This window comes from Tachysurus fulvidraco, chromosome 13, assembly GCF_022655615.1.
Source record: "Tachysurus fulvidraco isolate hzauxx_2018 chromosome 13, HZAU_PFXX_2.0, whole genome shotgun sequence".
Taxonomy (NCBI): domain Eukaryota; kingdom Metazoa; phylum Chordata; class Actinopteri; order Siluriformes; family Bagridae; genus Tachysurus; species Tachysurus fulvidraco.
Window position 1 is genome coordinate 22,317,952 of NC_062530.1, and position 14,388 is coordinate 22,332,339.

At 39.3% G+C, this 14,388-nt stretch overlaps 1 protein-coding gene across 3 annotated transcripts in view; it reads right to left on the reverse strand.

Moving 5' to 3' along the window:
* Window positions 1-384: 384 nt before the first annotated feature.
* The window catches only part of LOC113652782 (protein jagged-1b), a 47,673-nt gene continuing 33,669 nt past the window's right edge, over window positions 385-14,388 (reverse strand). For 2 of the 3 annotated variants that reach the window (XM_027162063.2, XM_027162062.2), the window contains exons 4-14: window positions 11,738-11,995; window positions 10,294-10,354; window positions 10,066-10,196; window positions 8,631-8,750; window positions 7,101-7,214; window positions 5,229-5,342; window positions 3,410-3,523; window positions 3,093-3,139; window positions 2,102-2,269; window positions 1,869-2,013; window positions 385-1,756 (exon numbers count right to left, since the gene is read on the reverse strand). In XM_027162063.2, coding sequence (XP_027017864.1) covers window positions 1,302-1,756; window positions 1,869-2,013; window positions 2,102-2,269; window positions 3,093-3,139; window positions 3,410-3,523; window positions 5,229-5,342; window positions 7,101-7,214; window positions 8,631-8,750; window positions 10,066-10,196; window positions 10,294-10,354; window positions 11,738-11,995 — 1,727 coding nt within the window. In that variant the 3' untranslated portion in view covers window positions 385-1,301. The remainder of the gene's footprint in view (window positions 1,757-1,868; window positions 2,014-2,101; window positions 2,270-3,092; window positions 3,140-3,409; window positions 3,524-5,228; window positions 5,343-7,100; window positions 7,215-8,630; window positions 8,751-10,065; window positions 10,197-10,293; window positions 10,355-11,737; window positions 11,996-14,388) is intronic. The other variant, XM_047822693.1, reaches the window with a different exon arrangement.

The window sequence follows — 14,388 nt, forward strand, 5'->3', positions numbered from 1 at the left end:
AGCAAGCATTTAGCAAAAGTAATCAAAGTAATTACTTACGCTCACAATAATAATGTGGAAAAGAATGAAGAGGAAACAAAGCAGACAAAAATGTTATGTTTACTGAAACAGCTAAACAATTAACTAGCTAACATTTGCAAGAAAGCTAACATTAGCGCAGTCTAACTAGGCAGAACATTACCTACATACTGTAGTTATGCTATGTAGATACTAATCGACGAGCGTTTAACATCGCTGTAGAAAACTAGCTATTTTATTTGTTCGACCAATTTACAAGCATCTAGCTACTGTTCCCCAGGAATCCTGGATTACTTTAAATTTGCCCTCATTAATTGTGCGCAGGCAAATCTGAAAGGCAATAAAATTTCAAAAATGAAAATTGAATCAATGCACCACAGAAAAGGAAATTTTATTTTATTCCAAGCCCAGTAAATCTGCTATGCCACATGTTATGCATACACACACACATCAGTTGGTAGTTGCACTTTATTTGCAAACCATCCTGCCTGCATAACCCAGCAGAGAGGAAGGAAAGGAGATGAAAAGATGACAAAATGGTGACATTTCCAAAAGAAAACCACCGTACAAAAAAAAAAAAAAAATTCCCGATCAATATATACAGCATATTTACAAAAAAAGCTTTTTACATCCAAGTATAAAAAAAATCATACATCTCCTACAGCTGCAACATGACAGGCAATATAAAATACAATTGAGTCTTAATTTTTAGAATTGTGTGGCGCTCCTTTAGACAGCCTGTACTGTACAACTTCTTTGCTTTTTCAGTCATCTACTGGTGAATATCCCCTCTTCCTCACATTGTTCTATCTGGAGAGGGAAAAAGTAATGATGTTCCAAAACATACCCATGTGCATGGCTGTGTGGGATTCAGTTCTTAAAAACTCCACATTCATAACCATGCATACACACACACACACACACACACACACACACACACACACACACACACACACACAAATGCAGATGTGTAGAAATACAGATGGCACTTGTGTAAACACACATCAAACACAGTTAAATAATCATCATTTAAAAATGAGTCACAGGCCACAAAATGATTTGTCCCTTTTGACCTCTGACTGTTAGGCCTTTTTTATGCATTTACATACTGGACCTGACAGCAGCGATGTCTCTACAGCTCCTGCCTGGAGAGCAATTTCTTTCCTAGATAGAGAGTTCACTCCTTCTGACCTTTTTTCAGGTTACAGGTCAAAGTTCTGCAGCAGGAAGCTGCTTTAGAGTGATCGGTGTAGTAGTGCATTTTCCCAAAGTTCAGGACGAGGTCATGCCTCCACTTCGTGGTTATCAGTGTAGTGGAAGCGATTTAGTTTCTCACGCTCACGGTTGCAGATGTCAAGTTTGGGCGTGAGGCTGGGTTTGAGAACAGGAGGTGGATCTGATTTCTGGTTGGGGGGTGGAGCCTGTGAGGTTGGTAGGGTCAGCTCAATCTCTTCCAGCTGCAACATTGGTCTGGCAGAACTACACAAAATGGTTTGGGTGTGAGTTTGACCAGGGCCGAGCAGTGCCGTAGAGTTTTCTATGTTGCGGATGAGAGTGCAGAATTGGCGCTGGTTGTTGATGGCGGTATCTGGAGGCGTGGCGCTCGGCTGTTGCTTGGGACGCTGGCGGCGGTGCAGACGGGACAGGAGAAGAGCGCAGGCAGAGCAGCCGATGGCTACCAACACGGCCAATGCACCCAATAACACCATATACACACTGAACATTCCACTCACAGTGTCTGATGGATAAATATAACAATACAAAGAAGAGAAGATAAAGCATTAATGTTCTATAAAATCACAGTGCATTTTAAAATCCATTTATTCACATCACTGCTTAGAGGCTCTAACCTTGACAATGTGGACCATGGCACAGTTCTTTCATGCATTCGTTTCCAAAGTAACCCTCCGGACAGGCACAAATGTAGCCACTCTCTGTGCTGTGACATGGCACCCCTTTCTGACAGGGGTTGGGATTACAAGGATCTAATATTGTCTGCAAAACGAAACAAAACCAAACAAAACTGTAAAACTATAAAAACTTTAACAAACCACAGGACAGATTATGCACACCAGGTACATACCTCACAATAAGTTCCTGTATATCCCGATGGACAGTTGCAGACTATGGTCCCTTCATCCTTTCGCTCTTCACACTGTCCTCCGTGCAGACAGGGGGCGCTGTCACACATTCCCACTATTGTCTGACAATGTTTACCAGTGAAAGTCGGCAAACACATACAATGTGAATCCTGTAATTCACAGAAGGAGATCCATGTACACAAAAAGCCTGTTGGAGCCTTAGTTTTAAATGTAAACACAATCAAAACTGTTTAATGATTTAAGGTATAAGCTGAGCAATCCTTTAGGACACTAGAGTGTACATTTCAAACCAGCTTTATACTTCAAGAACTAGTCATTAGACACATTTCCACAAAGAAATCCTGAGAAACTTTAGACAGACAATTTTAGTTTATGGATTGTAAGTCCTCTTTTATGCAAGAGGAACTACTGAGGTTACATGTTACTAATCGGTCAACAGGAGCCTTTTAACATGACTGACATTACACACCACTGTGCTTAGATATGAATTTGTTTTAGATAAAAGGTTCTGGTTATTTTTAGAGGCAAGTCGTGGCCTAATGGTTAGAGAGTCTGACTCGTAATCCTAAGGTTGTGGGTTCGAGTCTCGGGCCAGCCACAACTGAGGTGTCCTTGAGTTAGGCACTGAACCCCCCAACTGCTCCCCGGCACCGCAGCATAAATGGCTGCCGACTGCTCCGGGTGTGTGTTCACGGTGTGTGTTCACTGCTGTGTGTGTGCACCTTGGATGGGTTAAATGCAGAGAAAGAATTCTGAGTATGGTTCACCGTACTTAGCCATATGTCACTTCAATTCACTTATAACTGCTGGTTTAAAAAGAGAGATATTAACATGTATTACACATAATCTCTCCTGCAGTGTGACAGATAATCTTCCAGAAACTGTGTTTATTCTCTGGGACTCAAAGTTCTTCAAAAGGTTCCTGTATGGAAATGTGCCTTTTAACTAGTGAAAAGTGAACAATGTGTGTACCTCACATCGCCCTCCGTTCTGACACAGGCCCTGGCAGCTGGTGTTCCCTGTTGAGTTAATGATATTTCACACAATCAGTTGACAGTAGTGTACAGGGATACAAACCCACATTGATGCCAAAATCATAGCTGGTGAATTTCTTCTACTTTCATTCAAGAGGATGCAGCATTTTAAAAAAATGTTGCATTTTTGAAGCAAACGTGTGAATTAATATTTAACATGCCAAGGATTTACAATTCATTAAATAACGTTTTTTTAGTGTCGCAGAAAATTACATAAGATATTAAGATATTACAGTATATATAACCTATACTTACTTGTGTCACAGTTTGGCCCCACCCACCCAGGAAGGCAGTCACACAGATATCCTCCAATCAGGTTTCGGCAAGAACGAGCGTTGACGCAAATGCCTTTTTCACACTCGTTCATGTCTGAGAAGGAACAGAAAGAGTAAGCAGGTTATATATAAAATAAAAATTAGCCTGAACACCTGTTCCTGTGAGGAAGTTATGGTCAAGTGATATATTATTAGATTGTTATCAATACGCATACACTTACAAGTTTATAGATATTAAATACAAGTCTTTGATATTAAGATATATATCACTGTAATGGGGCACGGTTAGTTAGCTAGTATCACTGTAGCTGGTGGTTAGCATGTCGGGGTTGGTGGTTTTGATTCCCGCCTTCATCATGTTTGTGAGTAGTATGTATGTTCTTCCTGTGCTTTGGAGGTTTCCTCTGACACAAAGACATGCCTTGTAGGCTGACTGCCATCTCTAAATTGCATGTAGTGTATGAATGGGTGTATAAGTGTCTGTGTGTGATTGCGCCCTGTGATGGGTTGTGCCAAAAGTCCCCTGGGATAGGCTCCAGGCTCCCCACAACCCTGTGAAAGATAAGTGTTCCAGAAAATGGCTGTATGGATCACTGTAGCTGATCGAAGGTTGCTCCTCCAGTTGAAAGACAAATTACTCTAAAAGTGTTGATACTGGAGGGGGTGTTATGATGTGTCACTTTGACACACGACTGCATCTAAAGTGTGAGATACACTCTGGGGAACGAAAACCGAGGTGGGCCACGACGGCCAACGGAGTGTGAAAGAGAGACTTTCATGCGTGAATATTCTTCAGTTTGCCATGGAGTCTGATCTATCCAAACACTGTGATTCCTCCCGCTTTAATAATTAAACAGTTTGCACACTGAGCCATGAATTAGTCTCATCCAGGTTAATATGGAGAGCTATTAACTTTATATATTAACCTGGATCAGAATGAGCTGCCACAGAAACCCTGACATTGTGGGAAAACCATCCTTTAGAGTCTTTTAGTTAATATATATCTGTTTAATAGAGACACTCGCCATGTTGGGTAAATAGAGAATTATAGATTTTAATTTGACAGATTTTAATTTGGTTAGTTTGTGCATATATGATATAGTCTGTGCATATATCTTTAGATCTAGATATTGTTGTTTTATTTTGTTTCTTTCTCTGTTAAAATACATTTTCCACTTTAAATAGCTATTCATAACAAGCACCAGTTGAATTATATGAAATCCTATTCATGCAAATTAATAATTGGTAATATTTTATTAACAATATTAATTGAAGCCTATTTCTCAATGAAAACAACAACAACAGAAAAAAATTGCCTTTGGTCCATATACAGCAGATCCCTGATACTGGTCATTATCATTTAATTTTACATGTCATTTTTCTTTTTCGTGTTTCCTTTTCAGATGTCTTTAATATAACTGTGTTTCAATTAGGCATTGTTCTTCATTGAACGGTGTCTTAAGATAAGGAGCATAGCACATGTCAGATGAAATTACGAGGATGTAATGAGCATTTACACACTGCTATGTTTATTTTACAGCTCAGTAGGTTATTGGTCCCAGAGTGCAGGACTGTCTCTGGTGCTTTGTGGATTGCCACTGAGGTACAGAAGGTGAGAACAGGTAAGAACAGTTGAGGACTGGTATGAACAGGCTTAGACAAGAACCAGCAGGTAGAGGAGAGCACTGGCTGATAAGAAAGAGGCGAAACAGGCATGTACAGGCAAGTACGACTAATTATAGAGAGCGGATCGCCAGTTGAGGATATGTACGGGTATGTTTATACGTGTTGTGTTTTACCTATCTGGCAGGTCTTGCCAGTCCAGCCAGGTGGGCAGAGACACTGAAAGCCCTGGGCAGTCTCTAGGCATGTTGCCCCACGGCCACACGGATGGGAGTCACAGTGCAGTACAGCTGCATACAATAAATCAGACAGTAAAAAAAAATAATTAGAAAACTAAAGCTCAATATCTAATCATCTGTAATAACCTGGCTTATGAACTCACTCATAACTGCCTCATTAAGCAAGTCAACTTACAGTCAGTCAACCGAATCAACCTGTGATATTAATATATGCTCATGATAATGCTCAGCCCTGCCTGAAGAACCTTATTAGTTGTGAATTTGTGTGAGTATAAGTGTGTGTATGTTTGTGTGTGAGTGAAACCCCTGCATGTGTAACACCTGAAGTTAGGCTTATTACACGCATGAGTGGTGTGAGGAAACTGTGTGCCTGTAAATGTATCAACGAGAAACAGTGTGTGTGTGTGTGTGTGTGTTTTGGGTGGGTCGTTGAAGCGTCACAAATATACCTACATCTTTAGGACAGAATTGAACTTATGGTACATTTAGCTGGAAAACTTTTTTTTCATTATGTCAGTGGAAGGTTCTCACAAAGATAGTAAGATGAATGTGTGTGTGCATGTTTGTGTGTGTGTAAAAGCTACAGGTGTTATAACATGCAAAACAAATGCTTTTAGACTGGGTGCCCTTGGATGTTACTGAGGCCTCTGTTTTATCTCGGCCTGTAGATTCGGGACAAATAGTGATAAATCAAACACACAAGGACAGAGTCAGAGTCAGAGTCAGAGAGAGAGAGAGAGAGAGAGAGAGAGAGAGAGAGAGAGAGAGGGAGAGAGAGAGAGATTTCTATAATTCTGATCCAATCCTATGAAGAGGATTGAGTGAGGATTAAGATTTTCATCAAACAGCATTTCACATTGTGAGAGTTGTTAGTGTCACACAGCATACTGTATGTATTTGTGTATTTCACTAACAGTGTCTGTGCTTGTTATCAATTCAGTGTAGGCAAATTGGGAAAGGCTTAGTGTAGTTGGCAAATCAGCACAGTGGTGCAGTGGGTAGTGTTTCCGCCTCACAGCTTTACTTTGATCCTGAGCTTGTGTTACTCTATGCACTGATGGGAGATATTCTTGGGTTTCCTCCAGGTTCTCTGGTTTCCTTCCACGCCCATAAAACATGTAAGTAGGTGTATTTGCTAAGCTTAATTACCCCTAGATTTGAGCGAGTGTTTAAGTGTGTGTGCCTGGTGCTCTGCGATGGACTAGAATCCCATTTAGGTATTTTCCAACCTCAAATCCGGTGTTCCTGGGATTGCATAGAACATTTATACAACAATGTTCTGTATACAGTTTAAAAGTTACACAGTCTAGAGTTACACAATGTTTTAATACCAGCACAAACCAGATTTTTCTTACACAGTGAGATTATTCATAATAACACATAGTGAAATTTTATTGCAGTACACCTTTATCACAGTTGGTTGGGCTTTATTAATTGAGGAAGCTAAAAAGGAAGGATGAAGGAAGGAAGTTCCTGTGTTTGGATTAACTGATGATGAGCTCTCTCAGTATTTGGCTAGTAACCAAATGCTTTCACACAAACACAAAGAATTAAAATTCAACTTGTTAACACATCCATTCCTGCTTTGATTAAACAGCAACAAGGACATTACATCAATGCATTTCCTGTGTGTGTTTGTGTGTGTGTTTGATTGTCTTTCACTTGAATCAGTGTTATTTTGGTGCAGTCCTGTTTGGACTCTACAGTGGACATGGAAGCTGCTCCTGATTAGCGCTAATGACAGTACAGGCAGGTGCACTTATTTGTGTGCATCTATATGTACGTGACTGTGCCTGCACGTGTTCGTACCAAGTGAACAGCTGGGTCCGGTCCAACCATCTGCACATACACAACTGTAGCCTGTCTGGTCTTCTTTACATGTAGCTCCATTCGCACATGGAGAAGTAAGACATGCATGTTCCACTGAAATGGAGAGAGAGAGAGAGAGAGAGAGAGAGAGAGAGAGAGAGAGAGAGAGAGAGGGAGGGAGAGAGAGAGAGAGAGAGGTCAATATTTTCTGTTTCTGGCTCTGCATCAAAATGCAGTTGCTCAGTAGCATGATATGATTTGTTTTATTTGGCAAGCTTTATAATCTTCTTACAGTATGTAAAACACATTTGATGTCAGGATCCCCTCTATTACTCACAGCATGTTCAATCCTATCTATCCGGTCTTTGTCTTAAATATTAAATTGTCCCACTGGGATAGTCCTTGCTCCGTCCATGCCCTGAAAACCCTTAATTTAACTGATTAGATAAGACTTACGTAAATATGTAAATTAGGAAGCTAATCCCGATATCACCATATCTCCTTTGACATGCAGGGTACAAATAACCTCAGCATTTACACATACAGGAAGAATTCAAAGAATGTATACGATCCTAGATGACCCTGGTGGTCTGTTTATTATTTGTTTATTCTGTTGATCTTAGAGTTGATACTTAGTCATGATTCTTGGCATTTTTCTTTATCGTTTTTTTCTCAGTAGTATTTTCATAACCTCTGGTTGATGTTTTGTAACTATTATTAAATGTATGTTCTCAACTGTTTCTGTTAAACAAGGAGTCCATCTAGGTTCTGTTTGTGGTCACTTCCTCTTCTGTGGGAAGTCCGGAGGTGGACTGAGAACATCACCAAGTAAGACGGTTGGTACTGGGGCCTAAACTGTGTATAATTTTAAGGCTGATGATACAGTTTCTGTTCATCAGCAAAGCTTTATTGTCAAGGCACATTAACATACATCCAACACCATCTAAGACTGTTCATCCATGCCTGCTTGCTGACATGCAATGCGCCTGGCAACCACCCCTCATCTTGCAAGTGGTCTGCCAACCATGTTACATGGGTGGCCCAGACAACAAGGGGTTCACCTGCAAAAACAACCCCCAGGTACCCTCCAAGGAAAGGTCAGAGTAAACCTTTATTTATGCCCTGAGCCTGGTTTGTACCTTTAATGAGGATCTTAAAGAGCTCTCTTCCCTAAGATCTGTTCATCACGGATAGCTAATCTAATTCATCTAATTCTATCTAATACTATTCTCAATCCATTGGACAGAAAGTCAGAAGAACTTCGTTTGACAGAATATGAATGCTTTTACACAGCTACACTGAGTGACGAAGAGAACTTGATACCAAATGGATCAAAGAAAATAAAAACTCGCAACAGGTCAAAAGCTAATGGAAGTATTATAACCCAGCTCACTATAATAATCTTTTATGATTCAGAGCCAACATTAAGCAGAAGTAATCTAGCTTGTAGTGTAGCTGGATTAATTAGTTCCACATAATGGTGACTGAATAAAATGTGCTGGATGACATAAAGTTTTATATTCCACCCACCGATGCTGCAGTTACGACCACGAAATCCATCCTGACACACACACTTATACTCATTCGGTTCTGTGTTGATGCAAGTACCACTGTTTTTACAGGGCTGGTGGGTTCCACAGAAATTCAGATCTGCGAGAGAGAGAGAAGGGGTAAACAGAAGTTAGAAGCCATCAAGTTAGACAAAAAGAAATTATTTCAAGCACTAATGAGACAGGAAACACCCCAGTGAACTGGAAGAGAAGTACACCTGCGTAATATTCTGTCCTTATATAAACATTATATAACCTTTCAAACCGAAAAACAAGAGAGCGAATTATGTAACTGTGTACACAAACCCACAAGAATGTTGCACAGAGATCTAATTAACAAGCTAACAAAATTGCCAGTTATGCAAGTGTGTGCAAAAGCCGACGTCAATTAAGCGTTCAGTTCCGAAAACCAAACAAAAATTAGATGTAAATCTCTTTAGAACCTATTCTACAAATAGTACAAAAATGTACAGCAATAAATAAAAAAATGTCTCCATGTAAACTATTCTAGTGGCTACATTTGAACTAAAATAAAATGAGTGGCGTTTTTTCCCCCCAAATCACTGTCCGCTAGTTATGTAAAACTTGGTATACAGTACACGTGTGTCCAGATTCACGTGTCGATTGGATCATCTGCTGTTTTTAATGGGGGAAGAATTGTGTATTTCGCTGTAGCTCCCACACAAAACGCATGAAGGTTAGCATGTCTGAGAAGTTTATAGCATACTGTACAGTGCATGTGTGTAGAGCTATGAAACATTTTCTTTTTTCTTAAGTTCATACTTAAGAAAGGACACACACACATACACTCAGAGATTGGACAGAAACAAACAAACAAACTAAACTAAATCCTTATCTCTCTTGAACTGACCCAAAATCAGCTCAGAGAGGATTTCTGTAATTGAGGTTTTTCACTTCAACACCTCTGTAGAATCACAGTAGCGATGCTTTTTGCTCTTTTATAATCTCTACTTAGCACTGGCTGCTTATGTTGGTGTGTGTGTTCATGAAATAGCCCTTCACACAGAGTTATGGAGGAACAGTTTCATTCTCCATTTATAAAGCAGCACACATTTCACATTGTGTTTACCCAAGACTATCAGCTTACAGGCACTCAAAGCCATGAAGACCCATGTGGGTTTGCCCTGGCCAACAGGGATCTAATGACTGAAAAATGTCTTGGCTTTGCTTTGCACTGCACAGATAGAATGGAGTGGACCTGATGTTAGAAATGGAGCTGTCCACTGGGACTTATCTGATCAAGGGAGAAAGCAAACTTTATGCACAATGCATATATTCATGTTTAGGACTTCATTCAGCACATACACACACACACACACACACACACACACACACACACACACACACACACACACACACACACACACACACGCACGCGCGTGCATACAGTATACCTTTATCGCAGAGCAAGCCACCCCAGTTGGTGTCACACACACACTGCCAGGGTTCCTTGCAGGTGCCATGGTCACAGCCTGGAAATGTCTCACACTCATCACACAGATCACCCTTCCAGCCATAATGGCACCTAGGAAGATAAGGTGTGTGAGAAAGATAAAAGGGTGAACAAAAAATCAGGACAGTGTAAACAATGATTCATATTTCAGTGTACGTTTGCAACTCACGTGCATTCTCCTGGAAGAGTGCAGGAAGCACGGGCCATGTTACATCCCTGCTTACACACCGCTGCAATGATACAAACACAGAAACACACACACACAGAAACACACACACACACACACACACACACACACACACACACACACACACACACACACACACACACACACACACACACACACACACACAGATAAGGTTAATAACATCATAAACAGACAATGTCAAGCAGCAGTAACACAAACTCATGTAAGTCAGTGACTCAGTGTCACCATCACCTTCATCATTATCTTCATCAGCCAACAGGATTCCATTCATTCACTGTTTTGATGTCAATGTTGATTACGGAAACATCAATATTTCCAATAGAATTGGACGTTTATGCCATGCAAAACATGCTTCAAGATCCTGTGCAAGATTTAAGTAAGACTGACCTGACATTTATAAAAAAAAATATATATAAAAAAAATAATAAAAAGTGACCTAAGGATGTGGTGCTAATGTTGGCCCTACCCATGCCATTAAAGACAGGAAGTGACGTTAATGTGAGAAAGGGGCAATCGTGGTGACAGAATTATCTGCAGTTATTCCCATTTAAGGTCTAGTCTAGGTCTGAAAACACTCCCTTACTCATTCCTTTAATATTTATTTTATAGGCTGCTCTCTATAGAGTGCTATACAGGGAAGGAGTGAGAGAGACACCATAACATGAGTTAGCGAGACATGAGTTATAAAAAGTCTAAAAATATCATTCCTGTCTAATAAACAATACATAAACAATTTGAACAAAATATCTAGTGAAAGAAAAAACCAAATAAGTGATTTCCTGTAATTCTATACATATTAATATTTAACATTAAATATTACATATTAATAGTAATAAAACAAGTATAGCAGAAAACGCTACACCTGAAACTCTAAGACCACCTTGAAAATCTGGGATATTATTTCATTTAAATTTAGAAATAAAAAGCAAGTTTTAGGACTTTCGGAAAAATCACCAAATAAAGAACGGAACTTAATATCTTGAACAGCTGATACTCAAAGTTGTTTGCTAGTCCTGGGTCACTATTTAATGTAAATAAATTTGTGTTAACTCCTTTGTACAAAGGGCCAGATTTCCATTAAATCTGCTGAAGCTTGTGTACAGATGACACTACCATGGTTTTGATGATGGAGGGTCAAATTTTTACCCAAACTTGTGGAGACAGTTCAAGTGCAAACCTTAAAGCAATTCTTCTCTACTGTATGCTTGTTGGATAGACCTTCAGATACCCAAAGTAGTCTGTTACTGTACAGTATGTCCATTAGTTGTTCCCTTCAGATAACCTGAGACTTTTAGAGTTATAGGAGAAAGAACACAACTAAACCTTGGAGAATACGTTCTCTAACGTGTGGTCTGCTTTTATAACAAGTGGTAAAACAGCGTGAAGTCATAACAGATCAGCTCACCTTGTCTACATTCTGGTCCTGTCCATCCATCTTTGCAGACTTTACTGCCAACTGGATCACAGTCGAAATGGCCAAAGAAGTCATCACGGGCACGGCAAAACTTGTTGCATTGTGGCCCGTAATAGTTGGTGTCACAGCGAAACCGCAGCCGGTATTCAGTGGTAAAGTGGCGGCCGTGGTGGTGGTACGTCTGCCACTGCTCACTGGGGTTCAGCATAGACGACAACAACACCCGGTCTATCAGCTCCTCCTGACCTACTGTACAGAGATACAGAGAAATCTATTAAAGATGTTATTGCTGAGGACTTTGTTACTAGGAAGAAAAGAGTATGGGAAAAAATGAAATCTCTTCACCACTCAAAAAAAAAAGGTAAGAATGATAAGAAATAGAGAGAGAGAGAGAGAGAGAGAGAGAGAGAGAGAGAAAGAGAGAGAGAGAGAGAGATTTCTATAATACTGACCCAATCATATAAACAGAATTCAGTGAGAATTTTGATTTTCATTTTATTTCAGCATCTTTTACACTGTGAGAGATTATAGTGTTACAAATCATAAGTATTTATGCATTCCACTATCTGTGTGTGGTGGTTACGTGTTAAGTGGTGGTTACGAATTCTCAAAAATGCATAAACTCTGTTTTTTTTTTGTCTCATCTCACATAACCTTGATAATCCTTTTCAACCGCCACATTTACACAAAATACACTGAATGTGTGCGTGTGTGTATGTGTGTGTAGTGAATACAGGAACTGACGGAGAAAGAACAAAGAAAAATGAAATGAAAACAGGATCAAGGTGTGCAAACACTGATACGTAATCCGATGGAACCACTGACACATCATATTAACATCAGCTACACACACAGATAAGACAACGTATCACAGTCAGATTACACAGACTCTAGTCAGACCTAGGAGTGCACATCATCTCTACACACACACACACACACACACACATACTGTACAAAGAGCTGAATTTTGCCTTTACTACTACAAATTCATGGAGCGCAGCTGCATTATTCTGCGTGAGCTCAGTGATGCTAATTAGCGCTGCATCCCATTTAAACACGTCTCTAAAAGCCGACCCTGCTACACGCCAACTTTTAATGGAACGGAGGGAATATAACTCCCTCGTGACAACTGCAGGCAGACAACATTTATGCTAATGTGTCACTTAAACATGCGACATACAAGGAGGAGATGCCAACTCCATGTGGTCTTTGAGGACAACAATCTCCTCATCAATACACAATTGTCAAACTGTATCTGACTATAGAAAAAAAACATCGTTCATAAATAACACTCTGCGGTGTTTATAACAGTTTATAATCACACCCTCCATTTGTTACCCAAATGAGGATGAGGTTCACTTTTGGTTCCTCTCATGGTTTCTTCCTCTTCCATCTAAGGGAGTTTTTCCTCGCCACAGTAACCTCAGGCTTGTTCATTGGGGATAAAAACAAACACATTTAAATATAAGTCTAATATTAATCTTGATCTTTTTGTATTATGTTTCTTATGTTCCGTGAAGCCGCTTTAAGACAATGTTCATTATTAAAAGTGCTATACAAAGAAAACTGAACTGATATTATGAAGCGATATGTCCATAATACCTTAACAACACACTTTGATATTGATTTGTCCTTTAATTTATCGCTGTCTGTATATATAAATAAACATCTACTATGCGATACGGGGTATAAGTCTGCAAGTTGTAGCACAGGGACAGCGGCACGTGTTATATTTCGTACATGTATGATGATGACAGTAAGGTTATTCTTCTACACCAAAACGGCTCAGCAAAGATAACTGGAAAGTGAAAAGCTGGAAAAAGTATAAAATAAACTCAACACTATGTACACGTGCAAAATGAAGACAAGGCAATGTATTTGGCGTTAATGCGGACTTTTTACATCGAGGCAATATTTTACAACTTTTTGAAAAGGAATCCATGATTTTTACAATAAGTTTGAAATTTAAATTTAAACCATTTAATGAAAAACTACATGTATATTTTTTTATTTTTATATCAGAGCTAACATTTTAGAGGAAGGCAAAAGAAAACATGCCTCGTGCCACATGCCTCGTGTTTGAATTTTAGGTACTTCTTTTTGGACTGGCTTCTTGCAAAGAAAAATCTGATAATCTCCCAATATGCACTTTATTATTATTATTATTATTATTATTATTATTATTATTATTATTATTATTATTATTATTATTATTAATTTGTCATTTAAATATTATTTAATTATTAATAAAATATTTTCCTGATTTGTTTATAACACCATTTTGCATATATCAGTGATTTATGTATCTTTCCGAGCAGATAAATAGATAACTATCACAACCCTGATGTGGCTTTGTTCCTATCAGTAAGTTTTGGCGCTCTGTCAGCGCTCTCATTCACCTCATCACACATCATTATAGATTATTATGTGCATTCTCTACGTGAGTCTCTGTGAATATTCTTCAGAGCAGAAGCGATATTAAGAAGGGTCAAGTGTGTAACAGTGTGTCCATGTTTTATAGTTATTGCTGTGCTCCACTTGTCCTTGAACATGTAGAAGAGCCTGTGAAAGATTGCTCGGGACATGCTGATTTCCTGCGAGGCCGAGACAAAGATGTCAATGGATCAATGAGACAATGGTAG